Below are 23277 nucleotides of genomic sequence, written 5' to 3'. Positions count from 1 at the left end.
TGGGAAGATGGCTCAGTGGTAGAGCGCTTGCCTTGCATGCATGAAGCCCTGGGTTCGATTCCCCAGCACCACACAAGAAAAAAAAGCTGGAAGTGGCGCTATAGCTCAAGTGGTAGAGCTAGCCTTGAGCTGAAGAGCTGAGGGACAGTGCCCAGGCCCAGAGTTCAGGCCCCACGACCGGACCAAAAAAAAAAATCATACAGGGCTGGGAAGGTGGCTCAGTGGTAGAGCGATTGCCTTGCATGCATGAGCATGAGGCCCTGGGTTCGATTCCTCAGCACCACATAAGCAAAAAGAAAAAAAGCCGGAAGTGGCGCTGTAGCTCAAGTGGTAGAGTGCTAGCCTTGAGCAAAAGAAGCTCAGGGACAGCGCCCAGGCCAAGTTCAAGCCCCATGACTGACAAAAAAAAAGTTAGAATGTGTTTGTGACTTTAACTAAGTATCACTATCCCACAATACTGTGAAATTCATGAAATTTATGTAATCACTTAATCACAATAAAAAAATTGATATTAAAAAAATTCATATAGAAGCCGGGCGCTGGTGGCTCACGCCTGTAATCCTAGCTACTCAGGAGGCTGAGATCTGAGGATCGCGGTTCAAAGCCAGCCCGGGCAAGACAGACCGTGAGACTCTTATCTCCAATAAACCACCAGAAAACTGGAAGTGGTGCTGTAGCTCAAGTGGTAGAGCGCTTGCCTTGAGCTGAAGAGCTGAGGGACAACGCCCAGGCCCAGAGTTCAAGCCCCACGACCGACAAAAAAAAAAAAAAAAAAAATTCATACAGAAAGGGGAAAAAAAACTGACTTCTAGAAAGGTCTCCTAGGGTTGGAGGTATGGCTCAGTTGGTAGAGCACAGAAAGGTATTTCCTAAGACTGGGTCAGAAAAACCTGACACAATGTTCCAAGTATAAAAATTACAGACATTGTTCTAAACAACCTAGGAATTTTAAGTTTTTATTTTGAATACAAAATCAGCTTGAGTTGGGTGCCAGTGGCTCACATCTGCACTCCTGGCTACTCAGGAAACAGATCTGAGGTGTGTGATTTAGTGACTGCCCAGGAAGGAAAGTTCACGAGACTCTTATCTTTAATTAACTACAGAAAAGCTGGAAGTGGAGCTGTGGTTTGCCAGCCTTGAGTGAAAAAGGGACAGTAGCTAGGCCATAAGTTCAAGCCCCAGGACCGGCACAAAAAACAAACAAAGACAACTCTTATTTTGGGGTTTGGGAAATCTTTTTCTGCCAAGGGCCATTTGCAAATTATAACATCATTCCCAGGCCACACAAAACGATCAATACAGGCAGATCATTTGAGAAGCATACATGGCCATCCTCCTTCACGCAGCAAGCGAGGCTGGGCACTCCTCTCTCGGGCCAGACTTGTGCTGTTGAAGGACCACAGCATGGCTCCTGCTGCCTTCCCCTCCCACAAGCTGCAGGCCACGGTGCTGTCCTTCTGAGCAAGCCCGGCACTCATCAGGTCCTCGTGCCAGCTGTGTTTGTTTTCACCCATAACCGAAGAGGTTGGTTGTGTGACAGTGTGCAGTTGTCCTATGAGGACGCACGGTGGCTCTGAGTTCATGTGGAGAGGGAGAGCAGAGCTCCTGCACCAAGCACCAACTCAGCCTCTTGGGCCCTGCGGGGTGCCAGCGCTCCATGTGTGTGCCCCACCCCGGGGTGTCTGGAGACCAACTCAACCAAGGTTAAAAACTCAGACACACTCAGTGGAGTATGGTTTTTTTTTTGTTTAATAGTTCATAAGCCTTAAAAAGTATTCTCTCCAGATTATAAAAGGTTAATTAAAACAGTTTAATAGGAACAATCTTGGACAAGCATAAACAGCTTTGATTTGGAAGATTAGAGCAACGCATGGCTGAGGACCTGCAGGACTGGGTGGCCTGCCCCTCTCCCATGCCCTGTACTCGCAGACCGGACGCCCCGCCTCCGGCACGGCACATGCCACCAGCCGTCAGCTACCCGCGAGTACATACGGCATTCTGTTCACTCCAGAAGTAGGCGTCCCTCTCCATGGTTGCAGGTGCTGGGGCAGTCACACGGCCGGCCTAGCACAGGTGCAGAACTGCTTTATTGATCTCGGGGTTCGTCCAGTCATTCCGAATGTCATCCAGGTGGTTATCGAAGTCCACGAGCGTCTCGTAGGACCGGCTGTCCAGCAGTGATGCTGAGATCCTCTGCGCCTCTGGCCAGTCTTCACAGTAGTCACTGCAGGGCAGACGTGGAAAAGTCAGTCTCTGTACAGTGTCTGGGTGGAGGATAGGGCCGGGTACTAGGTCACACTGAGAGACTGGAAGGGGCACCCTCCACTGGCCATGCTGAAGGTGGAGGCAGATAGCTGGCACATTCTGGGGGTTAGAACGTGGTGCCTGGGTATGGGGCAGGAAGGTCTGCAGTGCCACCCTGACTCCCTGTGCTCTTTGAAGCCCGTGGGCCCCAGTCCCCGAGGGGCAGGGGGGACACCTCTGCAGCGCACGTCAGCGCTCCGCCCAGCAGGGTAGGCGCCCCACTCACTGGTGTGGGTCTCTGCACCGCCACCTGTTCTCGTGGTGCTCGTACACGTGGATCGTTGGTGCTACGCAGTCCATCGTGAACCTGGTGTTGTCCACCTGAGCACAAGGCAAAGAACACAAGGCATGAACACAGTGCTGAGCCAAGAGCCAGTGGCAGGCCCCTCCTCAGGACTTCCCTGCCGCCTAGGATGTGTGAGTTGGGGACCTGGACCCACACCTCAAGAGAACCTTGCTGCGGGGGCATTTGGAGGGGAGAGGAGAGGAGAGGAGAAGAGTGGAGAGGAGTGGAATGGAGCAGAGCAGAGTGAGGCTCCTCCCTCAGCGTTCCAAGGGGGATGGCCTGGCCTCTGGCTCCCTCCACCGGGGAGCCGTGCGTGCTCTCCTGTTCCACTGGGGCTTGCATGTGAGGACACCAGAGACACCTGGAAGTGGGCCAGCCCCACTCCACTGTTCCGGAGCCAGGGGATCTGGTTGGGGCTCTGAGAATCTGTGTTTTCAAGAGCTTCCCAGGTGACATGAGGCTGCTGATAGATTTACCACGTGGATAACTGAGCTTGAACCCCCATCCCCACATTTTGCTGGAGCAGTGTTCAAACCACTGCCCTCATCTACCACTAAGCTGCAGCCAGCGGGGGGCACCGCAGGTACACCAAGGTGCGCCCACCCCCAAAGCAACAGACAAGATGTGAGGTGAAGCCCGTCAGAAGGCTGAGTGAGCACCACCCTGAAGCACCGGCGACTTACCATGATGAGCGCGGGCTCGCTGAAGCCCTCGGCAATCCTGGATGCCACCTTTTCTGCTACCTGGTTTGGACTGTGGAGAAGGGACAGTGAGTTCTACCCAGTTCTGGTCAGTGTCATCATCTTGTCTCCACACACATAAGCAGTTACCCACAGTGAGACTGGGTGCACTTTCGGGTCCCCCAGAGGTGACTGTGAGAACAGGAATGCCAGCAGGACAAACGTGGCATATCCTGCTTTTGTTATCTTTCAGGCAGGGTCTCGTGTTTTTGCCTGACCACCCTCTGAAAGTAATCTTCAACTCCGGAAGGGGGGGGGGATTATACATGTGAGCCACAAAGTCCTGTCTGGTTTTCTTTCCCCTGAGACAGGGACACACACCCACACACAGTCTTAAGAGTGCCCTGATAGTTATGAGTTGAACATGCAACGGGGGGGGGGGGGGGACATGGCTCACTGGCGGAGCTAGAATGTCTGAGGACATTCTCAGCACCACAAAGAAAACAACTTAATTACAAAGACGAGTACACCCAAGTTGCAAAAAGGGCAGCATATAACAACAAAAACCACCCAATTTATCTCAGTCTCTTCACTTTAAAACTGGGAGGTTCAAGGGATGTTCTAAGTCCACAAAATGATGTGAAAGAAAATTGAATGGGTAAAGAAAAGAGCAGAAGTCAGCCCTTCCTCCACGAGCCGGCCAGAGCCCAGCCCAGCAGCTCTGCCCTCTACTAGCTGACCTGCAGACCCCGAAGCCCCCATCAGCAACTGCTCCTTTATCTGTGTAGCCCATTCTTAAAATACCGGTTCAGATGCCCAAGAACTCTAGTCCACAATTTATACTTTTGAAAGATGTTAATGAAATGTTATGTAACAAATTATCACTTGTTGTGGTTGCTTTTTTGTGCTGGGCATTTAGGCTTTAGACATAAGAAGTCACAGAAGGTTCTCTCAGTGCTGAAGGATGCGCGGTCTCCTGAAGGGAGAGCCTGTGGGTAAATCCTTGTTGCCAATCAGCATGAAGTGAGGCATTTCCGGGTGTCTTGTTTTTGTTTTTTTGGTGGTGGGCTTTGACCTCTGGGCCTGGGCACTGTCCGTCAGGTTTTCCGCTCAAGGCTACTGCTTTACCATTTGAGCCACAGCACCACTTCTGGCTTTCTGGTGGTTAATTGGAGATAAGAGTCTCACAGACTTTTCCTGCCCACGCTGGCTTTGAACGGAAATCCTCAGATCTCGGCCTCCTGAGTAGCTAAGATTATAGGTGAGAGCCACTGGTGCCCGGCTAACAAGAGGTGTCTTATACAAGCTTTTTACTGAGGCCGGGGAACTCTGGTGGCACTGAGTGCCATTCTCGTGTCTCACGCTGTCTCACCCTGTCTTTATTGCCAGTGAGCTGAGACCTCTTAGTCTGACCACAGAGGCCCAGGCCCAAGTTACAATTAACTAATTGTAAGTAATTAAGATTTGAATCCAAGGGCTGGTAATGTGCCTTCCTGGTACAGTGCTTGCCTAGCATGCATGAAGTCCTGGATTCGATTCCTCAGGACCACAGACACAGAAAAAGCAGAAAGTGGTGCTGTGGCTCAAGTGGTAGAGAGCTAGTCTTGAGCACAGAGAGGGTTAGGGACAGTGCCCATGCCCTGAGTTCAGGCCCCATGACTGGCACACACAAAATTTTTTTTTTGAATCCAAGTCTACTTGGCTCTAAGTCTTATGCTATGAGACACCGCTAATCAGGTGATATCTCTACAAGAGGAAGCTTATAGCTGGAGGTGCAAACAGCATTTAAGAACGAAGAAAGCATGTGCTTAACTCCTAACCCTTCTAGCAACATTGCCTATGTCATTGTCCCTGGCTCTCTCCTCTGAGTGGCACCCTGGTGGGGCATGGTCTGAGGGTTACCAACACCCTGGTGGGGCGGAAGGAACCCAAGGCTCACCAAATGTCTCTGCAGCTAATGGTCCACTGCTCCCTAGAGCTGGCACACTGCTGGCTGTATTGCACTCCTGAGTGGAGCAGGTGGAGGAGGAATCTATACTTGGCAAGGCATAGGGAAATTCTAGAAGGCTGAACAGCACAGAAATGGCATCCGAGTAAGATAAGATTCCAGACTGAGCTGGAAGGAGGTCCGAAGAGTGGCAGGAATGTGAAGAGAAGAGCCAGGTATCTTTCACAGAAAGGAAAGGAAAAGGGAACCTGTGTAGGTTAGACCACTGTGGCCCTGGAAGGTTGGATTCTGGAGCGACAGCCAAGGAAAGGAAGGCATCCACACTCTGAAAATTGCCGTGCTCCCGGCCGTCTCCTGTCTCCTCTGTAAAGTGGATGTGGGAAACCCTGTGGGTCCAGGCCAGCCTCTTGCAAGCTCCCTAGTGCCTATGAGATGAAGGTCAAGATGCTTTCAGCACCATGGGTCCTTTGGGGCAGCCCCACTTCATGTGGCCCTCACGGGGGCACAGCCTGCTCCTGCCAGGTGCCCACCTTGGGGTTTCATCCCTCCATCTCCCGGCCCTGACTGCTCTAACCCTCGGACCCCACGCCTGCCCACTCTCAAGGGGCCTGGTTCAAAGGACACCCTCCACTGGGCCTCTTGGGTCATACTGCTGGGTGCAATTCCTCCTGGCTCTTCCACACAGAGCTCGGCCAGATGGCAGGAGGGTTTGGCTGGGCTTTCCCAAGCTCTCCGATGGTCCACCCCTGCCAGCCTCTTGCTTAGAGGGACAGCAGAATCACCAATACAGAGGGAGGCAGATGTAACTGAATGGGACGTGCCAGAGGGGTGAGATGAATGAGACAGGTCGAGAGAGAAAAGAGGGCTGAGCATGGGCTCAGGACAGCCCACGTACGTGGGGCTCCCGTGAGAGGCAAGCAGCCTCGGCAGATACCTCACTAGACTCACCAGAACAGTGCTCACTGCATCTGCTTCCCTCAGGCTCTCTAGACCCAGTCATCCCGGGAGGAGACAGACACAATTCTGATGGGCAGAGCTCTTGGTGCCTCACAGAGAAGCTTCCGACTAGGCTCAGCAAAGGAAGCCCTGGAAGTTACCAGTGAATGGCAGGAGGTTATCAGGCTCTGACTGATCTAGGCCTCCCAGCCTGATGTGGGGTCAGGCAAGATGTTGGCCACGTCCCTTGGTCATGGGGTCCTGCTCTTCTGGAAGTGGCCTTCCCTGTCCAGCTCTTTTCCAGCCAACAGTGAAGGCCTCAGACATTCTCTTTTCTATGGCCGTGGGCCGCCCACTTGCTCAGCTCCTCAAATGACCCTGCAGAGCGTGTCCTCTGACGGCCTCTGGTGGGTGCAGACAGACAGTAAGCTTCTCAGCTTTCTCACGGGTGGGAAAACCAGTGGAATCTCCAGAGGGAAGAACAGGGGGTCGATTTAGGGCAGCAAAGACCACACTTTCACCGCAGTAGCAGTTCCAAAGCACAACCCTAGCCACACTTGGTAGGAAATGTGGGGACAGCAGCTGGAGGGAGGGGGCAGAGGCTGACAGCTGCTCTCACAGGCTGAACGGAAGGCCTCTGCTGCTGCACTCCAGCGGCAGTGCTGTCCAGCCAGGGGAGGAAGACCACCCTGTCCCCTCTTCTCTGTGCCCCACTCACTGCACACAGCACCGCGGGCAGGGAGCCCTGGTGCTCACCAGCGGCAGAAGCGGAGCCTGTGGAGGGAAACAGGCTGCCTGCTGCATCCTCTTCAGAGTTTGTATCCACATACCTGGCATCCTTTACTCGTTCATTAGCTTGGTAATAACCAGCAATCACATAGCTATTATCTTTGCACCATGAGTCAATCTGAAAGAAGAACACAAATGGGGGAAAAAAGATGAATGGCTCTCCCTTGAATATCCAGTTTCATAACCAAAAGAAACCCCCTCACCTCCCTGCAATACACACACAGGGACAAGACAGGAGCAAATAATCCTCCTATCCTTCTCTCTAGGAAATGGTACTCAAAGGGAAAAAATCCACCTAAGTCACAGGTAGAGAAAGGCCTTGGAACAGCTGGACAAAGCAGAGGCCCTTGACAGGTGCTAAATGGGTGCAGTACCAAGGAAACCCCAGAATGGAACACCACCGTGGCCCAACATCCCTTACAGCACAGAACACTTGGGTGTTCTAGGGTGCTGCTCAGGGGAAGTGCTGTGCAGGCCAGGAAGCTAAAGCATGCAGCTCAGGTTTTGAGTCTTGCAGCTAGGCAACAGACAGAGCCAGCACAAGACCAGGGGCTCAGCTTCTTAGAACCAAGTGCTCCACTACAAGATGATGGCGCTTCTAGCAACACTGCATGGAGTGCCTTTCACACCAGATGTAGGGTAGAGAGGCACCACAGCAGGCAGGGCAGGTGGAGTGCAAGTACCCGCACACTTGATTCTATGTGGTGTGCTTCTAAATGGGAGCTGGCACAGACCTTGAACACTGTTGTTTTATAATACCACTCTCTTCTCTCATCACATTTGGCTTCCTGCAGGTCTAATGCTATTATTACAAACAACAGAAGGTCACCCTGGTTGGCCATAATGGAATTTTAATATACCAATAAACTCCATTCTCTGTACAAGAGGAAGCAAAGTTGATACCTTGCTTTTTTTGGGGTGGGGGTGGGGTATGTGGTTAGAAATAGCCTTGATCCATAGTCCTGGAATTCATGGTTTTCCACCTTCAGCCTCCTGAGTGCTGGGATTACAGGTATGCACTATCCAGCTCCATAGTACACTTCTTTTCCTTGCAGTGAATTAACTGGCTAAAAATATGACAACAAGGTGTGGTGATGCGTGCGCACAATCTAGCAGGCTGGTGGACTGACTGACATGGAAGGATCATAAATTCAAGGCCAGTCTGGACTTCACAGTGAAACCCTGTTTCAAGAAACTAAACATGAGCCAAGTGCCGGTGGCTTACAACTTGTCATCCTAGCTACTCAAGAGGCTGAGATCTGAGGATCAAGGTTCAAAGACAGCCTGGGCAGGAAAGTCCATGAGACTCTTATCTCCAATTAACCACCAGAAAACTGGAAGTGATGCTGTGGCTCAACCTCGCCTTGAGCTGAAGAGCTCAGGGACAGTGCCCAGGGCCAGAGGTCAAGCCCTACAACCACCACGACCACCAACAACAAAAAACCTAAACATGAATGCCTGCCCAGAAAGTGCGGGCTCCAAGTTCAAACTCGAGTACCAATAACACCCCTTCAAGATACCCTCAATAACAAAAATGTGGTGTGTGTGTACATGTGTGGTATGGCTTGGCGTGTGCTTCTTGGTTTAGGCCTCTGACAGTCTCCTCCAAGACTAAAAGCAGACATTGTAAGACAGTTACATACAGCCCAAGAGCCCCTGGCTCCCACAAGGATTAGAATATTTCTGGTCTCCTAAGAACTAAAAAAATTACCATATTGAGTCAAAACCAGGGCTCACGGAAACCAATTAGACATTCTGGTCATCCACCCAAAAGATCAGGGTTAAACCCCAGATATTTATAACGGCCGTCCCTGTGAGCCTGCTGCAACTCCTTCCACACCAGCTGTTTCCATCACCTCTTAAGGGAATAAGTTCTAGGAACTCTTCCTGCTTAGAACGCCTTTCATTTTCCCCTTCAATTTATCTCCATACAGCATCAAATGGCCTTGCTCTAAATTGGGATTTGGCCTTTCCCCGACCTCAAGCCTGCAGTTAGCTCATTGGTCTTTTAGTGTAGTGCTTCCAGGCTCTGTTCCCAATCAAAGTTGTTTCTTTTCTTTTCTCTCTTTTTTGGGCAGTAACACAATTAGAACTCAGGGCCCTGTGTCTTGACAGGCCACACCTCCAGCCTTTTCTGCTTTAGTTACATTTTTTTTTTTTAATGGGTCTTGCATTTTAGCCTGGGCTGGGCTAGACCCTGATCCTCTACTTGTTCTTGTAGAACCAGGATGACAAGTGCCCATTACCCTATCACCATGTGAGACAGGGTCTTGCTTACACCGCTAACTTCCCTCTTCCTGATCTCCATGTCCAGAGCAGCTGGGTTAAGATGTGTGCCATCACGCCCAGCCAAAGCAGGGCTCCTGATCCAAACTCCTTACTGGAGGTGATCCTCACCTCCGTCCAGCTGTCCTGTAGTTAGCATGGCTGCCTTTAATTCAGTGTCAGTTCTGTTACTATTTGGTTTCCTATTTCCCTTGTAACAAGTGTCACGAGTGCAGTGGCTGGTAAAAGTTTTTTGTTTTGTTTTTTTTTTTTAACATCTTACAGGTCAGCGGTCTACAAAGGGCGGGCAGGGTAGGAGCCTTTGTGAGCCTTTTCCAGCATTCATTCCTGATCATGGCCACTTCACTCTCACCTCTGCTTCTGTCTTTACTTCCCTGCCCTCTTACAACCCTAGGCCTGCATGGAAAACCCAAGATGCTCTATCTATCCTAAGTACTCAATCGTACCTGCAAAGCCCCCTTAGTCTGGGGTCTACTTCCCTGGATGACAGCTTCCGTGTAGTAGTTGTCAGGCTCTGAGATCCCCAGTCTAAACTGGCTCTGCATCAGTTTCCAGGACGGAAGCCAGCAACGCAAGACTGGTCTCCCAGTTCCCTAGACGCCGATGGTGTCATCGGATAAGAGACAGCACCTGACACCCATGACCGCTCCTGAGAATGTGCAACACACACCTCAGCCTGCATTTTGCCTGTTGAAGACAAACTCCAGCAGAAATAACGACATGCCCTGAAACTTCTAGAAGTCTGTGAAGAGGTTGCACTTAAAGTATACCAGGTCTCAAAAGCTCTTTAGGAACCCTTTTTTTTTTTTTTTGGCCAGTCCTGGGGCTTGAACTTAGGGCCTGGGCACTGTCCCTGAGCTTCTTTTGCTCAAGGCTAGCACTCTACCACTTGAGCCACAGCGCCACTTCTGGCTTTTTCTGTGTATGTGGTACTGAGGAATCGAACCCAGGGCTTCATGCATGCCAGGCGAGCACTCTATCACTGAACCGCAGTCCCAGCCCTCTTCAGGAACTTTGGAATGATGCAAACAATAACCAAGTCAACTGTACAATGCCTAGGCGGCATGAACAAATTGTCTACTAAGTGAGGAACAAAAAGCCGCCACAACTCAGAGGCAGGGTAAGTAAGTTTCAATAAGTGGAAAAGTTAGCGAGGTGTGGTAGCTCATAACTAATCTTAGCTACGTGGGAGGCAGAGATCTGGGGATCATGGTCCCGGGCCAAAAAATAGGCAAAAAGTTTGAAGGACCTCATCTCAACCAATAAAAGCTAGGTATCATGGTGCAAACCTGTTATCCCAGCCACATGGGAAGCATAAATAGGAGGACTGAGGTCCAGGTTGGTTTGACCATACAAGTGAGACTCTATTTGAAAAACTCCTGAAGCAAAATGGGCTGGAGGGAGGTGGGGTGGGAGATGGTGAGGAAGGGGGGAGGTGGGGTGGGCGATGGTGAGGAGGGGGGGAGGTGGGGTGGGAGATGGTGAGGAGGGAGGGAGGTGGGGTGGGAGACGGTGAGGAAGGGGGGAGATGGGGTGGGAGATGGTGAGGAAGGGGGGAGGTGGGATGGGCGATGGTGAGGAAGGGGGGAGGTGGGGTGGGAGATGGTGAGGAAGGGGGGAGGTGGGGTGGGAGATGGTGAGGAGGGGGGGAGGTGGGGTGGGAGATGGTGAGGAGGGAGGTGGGGTGGGAGATGGTGAGGAGGGAGGTGGGATGGGCGATGGTGAGGAAGGGGGGAGGTGGGGTGGGAGATGGTGAGGAGGGAGGGAGGTGGGGTGGGAGATGGTGAGGAAGGGGGGAAATGGGGTGGGAGATGGTGAGGAGGGAGGGAGGTGGGGTGGGCGATGGTGAGGAGGAGTGGTAGTGGAAGGCAGGGTGGGCAAGCAGGTCTGGAGTGGCCTTGGAGCCCTGTAGAAAGGACAAGGGATGCCAGTGAAAAGTGGGAACAGAATTAAGTAGTCCATACCATCAAGGTGACTTGCTCCCTCCCTTTCAGGCATGGACAGACTAGGCGTAATGACACTCCTGACCCTGCCACACACCTTGTGAAGAAAATCAGAAGGAAAATACAAGTTCATGACTAACCACAGTTCAGTGAAACTTGCTAGTTTAGTAAAAACTATCTTTGAGCACGTCTGCACTTTTCAGAATGACCTTTCAACGCTCTGGCATAAGTCCATGCCCATGTTGACTTGTTCCAGGTTAGACCTGTGCCAGGGCCAGACCACTTACATCCCCTGGACTGAAAAAAGAAGACAGCTTCTCTCTGCACATCTGCTCACATTTGGCATGAGTCACTCTAATGTTCTCAGTAGGCAAACTAGGACCCGATAGGACAGCCAGGCACAGGGGGCGCTGCTCCTGATCTTGCAACTAGTAGACTTAGGCCTCAAAGCAGGGGGCTGCCGTTCTACCAAGCACAGCTCTGCCTCTAATCCACTGCTGACCTTCCCAAGGAAGGGGAGGGAGGTAGACGCATGAAAGCAGAGCTCCAGCGCTGGAAAGAGTGTCCGTGAATGTGCTGGGATATGGTAAAGGGCAACAGCCTGCAGAGGAGGCAGAGCAGGAAGGACTGTCCTGAAGCCATGGTGACTGCCAGCTGGCGAGGAAGAGCCGCAGGAGCCTGCTCTGCCATGCAGAAACCAAGGCGAGGGGAAAAAGGACAGAAAGGGCTTAGGGGAAACACAGGTTTATGCTAATTTCCCTACTGACATTTTATGGGCTTTTGCTATTAGGAATAATTCCTTTACTATCTACGTCACAGGGCTAGAAGGGTAAATAAGATAACAGGCGTTAAGTACTTAAAAAAATAAAACCACCCAGAAACACAAGGATTTTTCTTTAAAATGGAAAATTATAACAAAAAAGCATTTCAAAGGAATATTGCCTTTTGGTGGACTGGATGTTGTTAGTCTTTCCCACTTACCAAAAATAACTCCAAGCCGGGTGCTGGTGGCTCACGCCTGTAATCCTAGCTACTCAGGAGGATGAGGATCTGAGGATTGAGGTTCAAAGCCAAGCCAGGTAAGAAAGTCTATGAGACTTATCTCCCAATTAACCACCAGAAAACCAGAAGTGGTGCTGTGGCTCAAAGTGGTAGAGTGTTAGCCTTAAGCAAGGAGAGCTGAGGAACAGTGCCCAGGCCCAGACAGCATTCAAGTCCCATGACCAACAAAACAAAAAACCCCCAAAGAACTCCAATTTGAAATTCTCTCAGGAAAGAGCCATGAGAATAAGGTCTTCATTATACAGTTGTAGGTATTTAGCTGCTTTGCTAAAAACTTCCTTTCTGTGATTGAAACTCTGATAGACCCCTGCTGCAAATCTGAGATTATTCATAGCTTTCAGGTTATAAAGATAATTAGCCGAAAAGCAAACCACACAAATTGAAACAGCTTACTGTGATACTTTTTTTTTTCTCCTGGTTGTGGGGCTTGAACTCAGGGCCTGGGCTTTTTGGCTCAAGGCTAGAGCTCAACTGCTTTAAGCTATTGCTCCTTTTCTGGTGGTTGATTGGAAATGAGAAGTCACATGGACTTTCCTGCCTGGGCTGACTTCAAACTGTGATCCTTAGGTCTCAGCTTCCTGAGTACCTTGCATTCTAGGCACCAATCGCCAGCACCTGGCTGCAATACAAAATTTCTGGACAGACTTGAATTGTGGGTTTTCTTTCATAACTTCATTTGCACTGGATTGTAATCCTTTTAGTATCTGTCAACTGCTGAGGCAGGGGCCCTAAGGACATGTGTGTGGGTTGCTGAGGTTGGGAGTTTGAGCAGTGTGACAGGAGAGGGCAGAGTGTGGGGACAGAATGAGCCCAGGCTCTCAGGCTGGTGGCAGCAGGGCAGGTTGGCTTTAGGGAGTTCTGTCTGGGCACCTTCCCTACCCAGGCAATTGGTCTGGGAGGCAGCCTTGTTCCTGAGGGAGTTTGTGTACAGGTTACTGAACATACTTGTTTACAGTCACCACGCTTGATTCTCTTGGGTATTATGTTCTCACCCTAAATAGGAACATAACTCATTAGCTGTGCATAGGTTACTCAAGACTGAGAAGCAATGTTGAGTGCTCCAAGTTGGGCCCCAGTTTTCCTGCAGGAAGTTCTTCACATAGGACTTTGCTCCTGCCCTGCTGCTGCTCTTCAGCCACTTTTGCACCTTCTTCCTCAACCCATCTCTCAGACTCCTCAGTGTTCCCAGGTCATGTGACCCAAGGCTTTAAGTCACCAGGCTAACCACCTTTGGAGCTCCAGACCCACTCTTCAGCTTCCAGCATGAGGGCTGAATGTGTGCCCGTGACCTCCTGGCCTCTAAACCCATTCCCCTGCCATGCTCCTCAAATAAGTGGCAGCACAGAACTAAACACAAGCTGGGAACCCAGCCCTGCCCTCTTGGATTCTCCTTCTTGATATCCATGCTGGGCTGTTTAGCCACCTCCTTGACTTCCTTCCTTCTGCATTACCCCCAGACTCAAGTTGACTGATCTACAAGGACCTCTTAGAAGCCATCTACAAGGACCTCTTAGAAGCCATCTACAAGGACCTCTTAGAAGCCATCACTCTCTTTCCCTGCCCTTTACATCTACCTCTAGCTCTCCAGCCACACCTTTGGGGTCACCAGGGCTAGTGCACTACCAGGGTCTGCATGACCACCCCAACCTGCCTCCCCAGCCTGTGGTAACTGATTTTTCTTTTAAATCTCTCACCATTGTTTACTAAGTCTCATTTTTGGCATTGAATCTTCATAGTGTGCTATCAATTTGCTGCAAGCTCACTGGTGAATGAGAACTGTGTCAGGCCCACAGCCATATTATCTTCATTTAGTAGAAAACAGAATAGTCCTCAAAAATGCAATTGGTTAATCTAGTTTACTGGAAGTCAAAGCATGTCACTGATCCAAATGCTCTGAAGTTCCCCCTATAACTCAACAATCAAGATGGAAATATCTAGATTCAAGTCCCCAGGGATGTGGTAGGCATTGCTAGCACATTTTTTCCCCCTAGGTACTAAAGGGGTCCAGTGCACAGATATTGTGTTCCCTGCTTGGAAATACAGAAAAAGTTCACAGGATGACTTTTTTAATCTTGACACTCAAAGATGTCACCCAGTAGCCCCAGGACAGATACACAGTTTGCCCAAAGGCACTTCCCATTTCCTTAGAACTTACTTCTTTGACCTAATTAGGTGAAGGAATGGACTCCGTTTACATACTGAGAAACTCAGAGAAAGGATTTCTATCTACACTTTCTCAAACTTCTGCTGTGAATTAGCTGCCATTAAAAAAAGGCATCCCAGTTTATCCTATTCAGGCAAGTCTCAGACTACAGTTTACTTCAGTGGAAATTTATACATTCCTCCCCGCTTTCACTGACCCCTACTCAACTGAAAATCTCCACCTAAAATCCCAATTGCCATGGCTGGGCATGTGGCTTAGTGGTAGAGTATTTGCATAGCATGCATAAAACAGTGGGTTTGAGTCCTCTGTACCACATAAACAGAAAAGCCCGAATTGGTGCTGTGACTCAAGTGGTACAGTGCTAGCCTTGAGCAAAAGAAGCTCAGGGACAGTGCCCGGGCCGAGTTCAAGCCCAGGACTGGCAAAAAAAAACCCACAAAAAAACAAAATCCACACCCTCCCCCCAACTGCCAGCCAGGTACTGTGTGTGCTCTTTTTCTCACTGTCCTTCTCTATATAAAGTAGTCACTGCAAACAGAAACATAAAAGCATGTTGGGTAGAACATAAATCTGTTCTTGCTTTTCAGCTTTAAAGCCAGGGAAGCATTCTATGCACTATGGGGCTGTTCAAAGCTCAGGCAATCAAGGGAGGAAGGACTGAGATGTCTTCCCCTGAGTCCCTGGCCCCCGGTGCCCTTGCTTAACCCACATGTGTCCAAGTCCCAACATCAGCCTATCTCCTGACACTCCAAGTCTTGGTGCAAACCTCCTGAGTCCCTGGCCCCCGGTGCCCTTGCTTAACCCACATGTGTCCAAGTCCCAACATCAGCCTATCTCCTGACACTCCAAGTCTTGGTGCAAACCTGGAAAGTGAAGAACAAGGGACCATTTCTTCCAAGATGCCAGGTTTCAGAACCTAATGTCCACCTGGGGTGCCTCTTCAGCCGAGTCCAGCTCATCAGGGTGAGGGCCACTTTCCCACGCTCAGCTTGGGCACCTTTTAAGGCCTCAGGCTCACCAGGGTGAGGGCCGCCACCTCCAGTATCGGCAACAGGGACAGCTCACCAGGGTGAGGGCCACCTCCAGCATGGGCGCCAGGGCCAGCTCTCCAGGGTGAGGGCCAGCTTACCAGGGTGAGGGCCACCTCCAGCATGGGCGCCAGGGCCAGCTTACCAGGGTGAGGGCCACCTCCAGCATGGGCGCCAGGGTCAGCTCACCAGGGTGAGAGCCACCTCTCCAGGGTGAGGGCCACCTCCAGCATGGGCGCCAGGGCCAGCTCTCCAGGGTGAGGGCCAGCTCTCCAGGGTGAGGGCCAGCTTACCAGGGTGAGGGCCACCTCCAGCATGGGCGCCAGGGCCAGCTTACCAGGGTGAGGGCCACCTCCAGCATGGGCGCCAGGGCCAGCTCACCAGGGTGAGGGCCACCTCTCCAGGGTGAGGGCCACCTCCAGCATGGGCGCCAGGGCCAGCTCTCCAGGGTGAGGGCCAGCTTACCAGGGTGAGGGCCACCTCCAGCATGGGCGCCAGGGCCAGCTTACCAGGGTGAGGGCCACCTCCAGCATGGGCGCCAGGGCCAGCTCACCAGGGTGAGGGCCACCTCTCCAGGGTGAGGGCCACCTCCAGCATGGGCGCCAGGGCCAGCTCACCAGGGTGAGGGCCAGCTCTCCAGGGTGAGGGCCAGCTCTCCAGGGTGAGGGCCAGCTTACCAGGGTGAGGGCCACCTCCAGCATGGGCGCCAGGGCCAGCTCACCAGGGTGAGGGCCACCTCTCCAGGGTGAGGGCCACCTCCAGCATGGGCGCCAGGGCCAGCTCTCCAGGGTGAGGGCCAGCTCTCCAGGGTGAGGGCCAGCTCTCCAGGGTGAGGGCCAGCTCTCCAGGGTGAGGGCCAGCTCTCCAGGGTGAGGGCCAGCTCTCCAGGGTGAGGGCCAGCTTACCAGGGTGAGGGCCACCTCCAGCATGGGCGCCAGGGCCAGCGTGCCGTGGAAGAGCGGGATGCAGTCCACGAAGAGCGTGTGCGGGCCGCCCGGCGGCGGGTGCTCGCGGCGCGGCTTCTGCTTCTCGGCCACCAGCAGCCCGTTGACGGCGCAGTGCGGGTACTTGGCGCCGTGCAGCAGCATCTTGCAGTAGGCCTGGGTGGTCAGCTTCACCCCGGGCATGCTGAGCCGGGCGGGCCCCGCAGGCCCCGGCCGGCGGCGAGGCCTGGACCCGCTGCCCGGCCGCGCGGCGCCTCAGCAGAGCAGCAGGCCGCGGCGACGCGGGGCGCGGCTCCGGGCTGGGGCCCACTGACCGGCCGGCCGGCTCCCGCCCCTCAAGAGCCGCCGCCCGCCTCGGCCCGCGCTCGTCGCCGGCCCGCCGGAAAGCGGCCTCGTCAGCGCCGGCCGGAAAGCGGCGCGGCGAGGCGCGGCTTTTCGCGACGGTCGCGGCGCGAATCCTCGGGCTCAGCCGGGCGCGGGCGGGGCTTCCTCAATCCCGTGATGCTCCGCGCCGCGGTCCGGCGCTTCCGGCCGTGGCCTCGCTCTTCCGGTCGCGGACAGCCGGGGCGCAGAGGGCGGTCGCGGCGGTCGCGACGAGCAGCTTCTCCAGGTGAGTCGGGCCGGGGGCGGCGGCTCCCGGTGAGGCGGGCGGGGCCCGCTCCCGCGGCCGGCTAGCGGCGCCGGCAGCCCCCCCGGGCCCGCTCGCCCGCGGCGCCGGCGCGGGGCGGCGGGTGGGCCCGGGCGCCGTGACATTGAGGCCGGGCGGCGGGCTCCGCGCGCGAGGGCCGCCCGGCTGCGGCCTCGCTGCCCCCTCGGAGCGCCGGCCCGGCCGTACCCGCCCCGGCGCGGGCGGCGGGCGCGCGGCTGGGGCTTTGACCTTGGGGCGTCCGCTGGCCGCCGCGCCGTCGGCGGGGAGGCGGGCGGGTGCGAGCCGGCGGCCCCGGGGCCCCGGTGAGGGCGTCCGCGTCCCCGCGGGGCGCCCCGCTCCCCCAGGCCCGGGGCAGCGGCTGCCCCGCCCTGACGTCACGCTGTGTCCTCTGCCCTCGGGATGTCTCCAAGGGCTTCCCGTCGCCTGGAAGGGGCGACCTAAAAGGGGCGCGTGGGAGACGGGCCTGAGCCCGGAGGCCCAGGGGAAGGGGCCGCCCGTCACCCGCGGGATCGGAAGCGAGCCCGGCCGCGGTCGCGCCCCTCGCCCTTCCGCGCTGCTCCGATTCCGCAGTGAGGCACGCGGCTGACCGGGGGGGGGGGGGCCCGCTCGGTCCCCGGAACCCTCCCGTCCGGGCGGCGCATCGCCGGGCTGAGGAAAACCCCAGCCGAGGCCACTCTGTGAATGCAGGTCCGTTACAAGAGGCAAACCCACGAATTGCAGCTTACTTACAAACCCCTCTGGGCGAAGAGAAGACTCTTCTAGGAGAGTTTGCCCTCATGTCTCTACATTTTTGCCTTTCAGAATGTTGGCTACCAGGGCACTCAGCCTCATTGGCAAGCGAGCCATTTCCACCTCAGTGTGTGTACGAGCACATGGTAAGTGACCTTGGTGTTAGGTAGGCCCAGGTAGCTTTTTTTTTTCTTCTTCTTCCTTGTGTAGGGGTTTTAAACAATCCTGACATCTCGAACTGCCAGTGAAGGAGTTTTTAGGAGGAAACTGTAAGGGTTGCCGAGGTTCAAGGGAAGAAGGTTAATTTACTGAGGGAGAGAGCAAACCTCCAGCCGTACAAAATGGAATCAGGCGGAACTAGAGCTTATACCCTAACAAACAGTTTTGCAGGCTATAGTTATAGAATGGGGTGAGGATAAATTGCATGGAACACTGATCTGGCTCTTTGATCGCACCGTTATTTCTCCTTTCCTTCTTTTTTCCAAGTCCAAGTCCCTCTCAAGAGTCCCTGTGTTGCTTGACTGGTGAGACCCCCCTCCCGCCACAGGACTCCCAGCTTCGTTCAGTTATCCTGATTGAGGCAATGGAAGCCAGGGCTTGGACTTTGGCCTGAGCTGGCTTTGAATGCCATTTCTCCTGTAGACTAGCTGCTCAGGTTTAGGGCTGTCGCCTCATCTGATGTATATGTGTTAGTTCCGTGTCTGGCATATAATCCGTCAAGTTTTGTATTTGCTGATCATGTTCTTTGTACCAGACACTGTTAGGCAGAGCATGGAGACCGTGAGATGCGGGTCCCTCCATGGAATGCATGCAGTGCAGGGATGGTCAACGGGATGAAGAAGGTAGAATTTAGTGAGCAGTGGCTCCAGGGTTCAGGGCCAGCTTCTGGAGGAACCATTTCACTACCGAAGGAGGAGCAGTGAACAAAGATTGGAGAGCAAGGACTGTGTAATAGGACTTAAAAGTAACTCTTGAGCCTGTTCTCAACAGTGTCAAGCAGAATGGCACACCATTAGTGGCACTCCTGTCACAAGATATTCATGGTGACACATTGGAGTGAACAGGGAGCTCAGGGGGACCCACTGTTAGAGGCTGGGCAGAAACCCATCCTGGTTGAAGATAAATAACATTCTTTTTTGTGGGTATGGGGCTTGAACTCCAGTCCTCAAGAGCTGAGCTTTTTGGTTATAGCAGGTGCTCTAGCACTTGAGACCTGCTTCCAATCTGGCATTTTGTTGGCGATGTAGTCCCAAGGACTTTCTGCCTGGCCTTGAACTGCTTTTGAACTGTGATCCTGTAGGTCTCAGCCTCCTGTGTAGCTAGGTTATAGGTGTGATCCTTTGTATCTGGCTAGCCTAGGTTTTTTTTTTTTTTGAGTCAGGGTCTTGTTATGTAGCCCAGCCTGGTCTGTATTATGTAGCAACAGCCCTTCAGCTCAAGGCGAGCACTCTACCAGTGCCACTTCTGGTTTTCTGGTGTTTATTGGAGATGAGAATTTCATGGACTTTTCTGCCCGGGCTGTCTTTGAACCTCCATCCTCAGATCTCAGCCTCCTGGGTAGCTAGGATTACAGATGTGAGCTACCAGTGCCCGGCTTAACAGGCCAGTCTTCTAACTTGGTCCTTTGCCTCCCAACTACTGTGACTACAGGCATGCACCAGGCTGGGGTGTGACTAAAGCAGTAGATTGCCTGCCTAGCAAACATGAAACTGTAAGTTCAAACCTTATTGCCAGGGGGAAAATGTATACATACATTTGTATTTGTGCATATGAGTTTGTATGTATATACCTGTGGGTGCACATATACAGAGGATGAGACAGGCAGAGACAGACAGTAATGCTGGCCATTTCACTTCAAGTCTTTCTGCAGTGAAATAGGCTCACTAGTAATGGGCATGGCTAAAATACACATGTGGACTTGTAGACTACTGTAAGGCGGCAGGTGTTGTTCATTGATTTAATTTGGGAGATTGCGATCCTTGTGCCTAAGCTGATGGGGGTGGAGCATTCTGCAGGGCTCCGTTCCTCCAGACCAATTGGGGACTGCCCAGATACAGGAAGGACAGGATTGGGGGCATCTGTTGGGTTTTGTGGTGGAAAACCCTAAATAAAATGAGAATTGCTTTTCTTGTTGTCTGAGCTCAGGACCTCTTTGTGTAGTGCTCAGGTACATGCTCATGTTCTGGCAGTAGGACAACAGAAGCAGAAAGGGAAATCTCGACTCAGTTCTCACCTCTTCCCACCCTAGTCACCATTCAGGGTTTACTTTGCTAGGAGCCCTTAGATAAAAAGCTTCCTATCTACAACCTGTATTGTGTATGATTTACTTAAAAGAAAATTTGGGCCAGAAGTGGAGCTGTGGCTTAAGTGGTAAGAGTGCTAGCAATGAGCACAAAAACTCAGAAACAGCACCTAGGCCCTGCATTCAAGCCTTAGAACTGGCCAAAAAGAAAAAAGAAGGTAAAAACTTTTTTGGCATTAAGAGTATGCACTCAGGATCATGTACTTAGCCAAGAACTTTACCACTTGGGCTACACCCCCAGTCTTTTGCTTTAATATTTAGACAGGGTCTAGGGTTTTTCTTGGAGTGAGCCTTAAACCTCTTATCCTCCTACCTGTGCTTCTTGCGTAGGTGAGATTGTCCTGTGCACCCCTACGCCCTACCACACTTGACCTGATTGACATTTTTTTTTGGTGTGGGTCCGGGGGCTTGAATTTAGGGCTTGGGCACTATCCCTTAGCCTTGTCAGCTCAAGGGTGGCACTCTTACCACTTGAGCCACAGCTCAACTTCCAGCTTTTTGGTGGCTAATTGTAAATAAGAATCTCTCTGGACTTCCTTGTCCACGTGATCCTCAGGTCTCAGCCTCCTGAGGACTAAGATTATAGATAGGCATGAGCATTGGTGCCCATCTTGCATTCTTTAAAAGACAGAAGCAAAACTGGCCTTGTTCTGTGACTTGGTGAGGGCTCCTGCATCCGTGTGGCCTGCCTCCTGCCGCTGATGCATTGCTATGTCACCTGTGTGTTTTTAGTACACCCCAGCACCAGTGGGGGAATGTGTGGTTCATCCCATTCCCAAACCATGCTAGCTAACAGAAGGTGCTTAGTGAGTACCAGCTGCAGAAATGAGCAGATGGGGGCTGGGAAGGTGGGTCAGTGGTAGAGCGCTTGTCTTGCATGTATGAGACTCTGGGTTCGATTCCTCAGCACCATATAAACAGAAAAAGCTGGAAGTGGTGCTGTGGCTCAAATGGCAGAGTGCTAGCCTTGAGCTAAAGAGCTGAGGGACAGCGCCCAGGCCCAGAGTTCAGGCCCCATGACTGGCAAAAAAAAAAAAGCAGATGGCTTGGCATCTTCCACCTGTGAGGCTGGCAGCTTCTGAGTTGGTCCTCCGTGGAGCCCAGGCTGTGCTCATCCCCGGCAGCCGCCGCCACACAAGGTTGGAAACAGACATGTTTCCAACCTTGGATTGCTGATTTCTTCTGAGTTGCATAGTCTTGCTCTTGCTAGTTTGAGTCCTGTGCAGTGAGGCAGGGACAGCCCCTGTCAGGGCCCTGACAGCCCCTGTAACCTGACGGAGGAAGGGCTGTGCCAGTTCTGTGGCCCAGGGCTCATTAGCAGAACCCCCTGCAGGTTTGTATTGCTGAGTCAGTGCTTTCCTCCAGCACTGAGTCACGTCACCATGTGCCATGGGTCTCCATCTCTCCCTCTGTGGAGCCCAACGCTGTCTGCTGTGTTTGCAGGGAGTGTTGTGAAGAGTGAGGACTATGCTCTCCCCAGCTATGTCGATCGCCGAGATTACCCCTTGCCTGATGTAGCCCATGTCAGGCAGCTGTCTGCCAGCCAGAAGGCTCTGAAGGAGAAGGAGAAGGCAGCCTGGACCGATCTGAGCAAGGATGAGAAAGTCCAGTGTGAGTATAAGGGCCCTGAGCCTGGCAGTACGGGGATGTGTGTGGGAGGCTGCTCATTCCCACTCCAGTTGTTCAGTGCTGCTGGCAACTGGCAGATGCTTCCCCTGGGCACATGTGGTGCTCGGCATGCCGTCAGTCTCTGCAAGGTCAGCGCAGGCCTGCTGATGGCTATGCAAGGAGAGCACTTAAATGGTGCTTGGGTGTGAAGGTGTGCGTGTGTCCTGGCTGGTGCTGTGGCCTCCAGCTCCATGCTGCCCCCTCAGCTCTGTTGCTTGGGGAGGGGTGGGGGACAGTGCTGAAGGGTGCTGTGCCCACCACCTTCACGCTCCAAGTGCTGCTCTTCCTATCCAGTGTACCGCATTCGCTTTAACGAGAGCTTTGCCGAGATGAACCAAGGCACCAATGAGTGGAAGACGGTTCTGGGCATGGCCCTGTTCTTCGTTGGCTTCACGGCGATTGTTCTGATCTGGGAAAAGCGCTTTGGTGAGTGAACGGGGAGGAGGAGTGGTGTGGGGCAGCGTGATCCTCAGTGCCCAAAGTCACCGTGGGGGCTTTCGCACTGGCTCGGAGACAGGGACCAGGGCCTCCATTCCTAATCTGTCCCTGGAGATGAGTTTATGAATGTGAGCCATCCTTTAGTGATAGTATTTACTGGCTTTTTACACACGCCATTGAGTTAACAGGTGATCCAGTCAAGGTCCTGGCTAGGAGGGGGGCTCATTTAGTGCACGCCCTCTCAGCTGAGGGCCACACCTCAGCCCCCTGGAGCCCAGTGCTGGGCCCTCTGGTGTTTTGGACACTGTCAAGGTGTCTGCTTGCTAATGTTGATTCTCCCAGGTGCTTTTTGTCAGGCAGAGCAGGTAGTTTCACATTCCTACACGAATGTGTGTGTGTGTGTGGGGGGGGTGGGAGGGAGTTGTGGCCTAGTAACAGTCGCCAGTCTTCATCTGAGTGGCCCCGCTGTTGTCTGCCTGTAGCCTGCAGAGGGGACGGCCTCAGCAGGCCGGAGAATGAGGTGGCTTTGCTGGCCTGGTGGTGATAGTGGAGAGGGTGGGGCTGCTAGGCACGGGCCCAGAGAGCCAAGTTGTTCTGCCTCGCAGTGTATGGCCCTGTCCCGCACACCTTTGATGAAGACTGGGTGGCCATGCAGACCAAGAGGATGCTGGACATGAAGGTCAGTCCCATCCAGGGCTTCGCCTCCAAATGGGACTACGAGAAGAATGACTGGAAGAAGTGAGGCCGCCGCCCAGCGGCTGCACCCCCAGCAGCCCAGCACCCCCGTGGAGCCAGTGCCACGGTCCCGATGCTAATAAACGACGTTTACGCGGAAGCCCTCCTGACTGCTCTTTCACTAGCGAGAACTCTAGGTTTCTCCAAGTGTTCCATTAGTCTTTTGGGTGAATCTTGTGTCTGCATTTGTACATGACATTACATAAATACTAAAAGTAGAGGGGTCATTACAGGCTGGGGCTGGTTACCATGAGCCACGGGTGGGATTTTCACTCCCCGTGAATGGCCCTAGTTGGTTGGAGTGATGAGTGACAGGCTGTGCAGGGCAGGCTGGGCTCTGGGCTCTCTGCAGAGCTCTAGGTGATGCCTTCCCTCACTGTGGCCTG

The 23277-nt window shown here is 53.1% G+C and overlaps 2 protein-coding genes across 2 annotated transcripts; one reads left to right on the top strand and one right to left on the bottom strand.

Moving 5' to 3' along the window:
* Nucleotides 1–1731: 1731 nt before the first annotated feature.
* Nucleotides 1732–16755, bottom strand: LOC138823518 (ER membrane protein complex subunit 8). The gene is made up of 5 exons (XM_070016887.1): nt 16332–16755; nt 6985–7061; nt 3274–3343; nt 2531–2625; nt 1732–2224 (listed from the first exon to the last, which is right to left on the bottom strand). Exons 1-5 carry the CDS (start codon nt 16551–16553, stop codon nt 2065–2067), a joined length of 624 nt encoding a protein of 207 aa, XP_069872988.1. The 5' UTR covers nt 16554–16755; the 3' UTR covers nt 1732–2064.
* Nucleotides 16756–16876: 121 nt separating this feature from the next.
* On the top strand, nt 16877–22991 carry LOC138823520 (cytochrome c oxidase subunit 4 isoform 1, mitochondrial). Its single transcript, XM_070016889.1, has 5 exons — nt 16877–16980; nt 17821–17894; nt 21494–21661; nt 22013–22144; nt 22762–22991. The coding sequence occupies exons 2-5, from the start codon at nt 17822–17824 to the stop codon at nt 22896–22898; spliced, it is 510 nt and encodes a 169-aa protein (XP_069872990.1). The 5' UTR covers nt 16877–16980; nt 17821; the 3' UTR covers nt 22899–22991.
* Nucleotides 22992–23277: the final 286 nt, after the last annotated feature.

Source organism: Dipodomys merriami, unplaced genomic scaffold (assembly GCF_024711535.1).
Source record: "Dipodomys merriami isolate MVZ:Mamm:240054 unplaced genomic scaffold, mDipMer1.0.p SCAF_120, whole genome shotgun sequence".
Classification (NCBI taxonomy): Eukaryota; Metazoa; Chordata; class Mammalia; order Rodentia; family Heteromyidae; genus Dipodomys; species Dipodomys merriami.
This window is presented reverse-complemented; position numbering and strand designations above follow the sequence as displayed.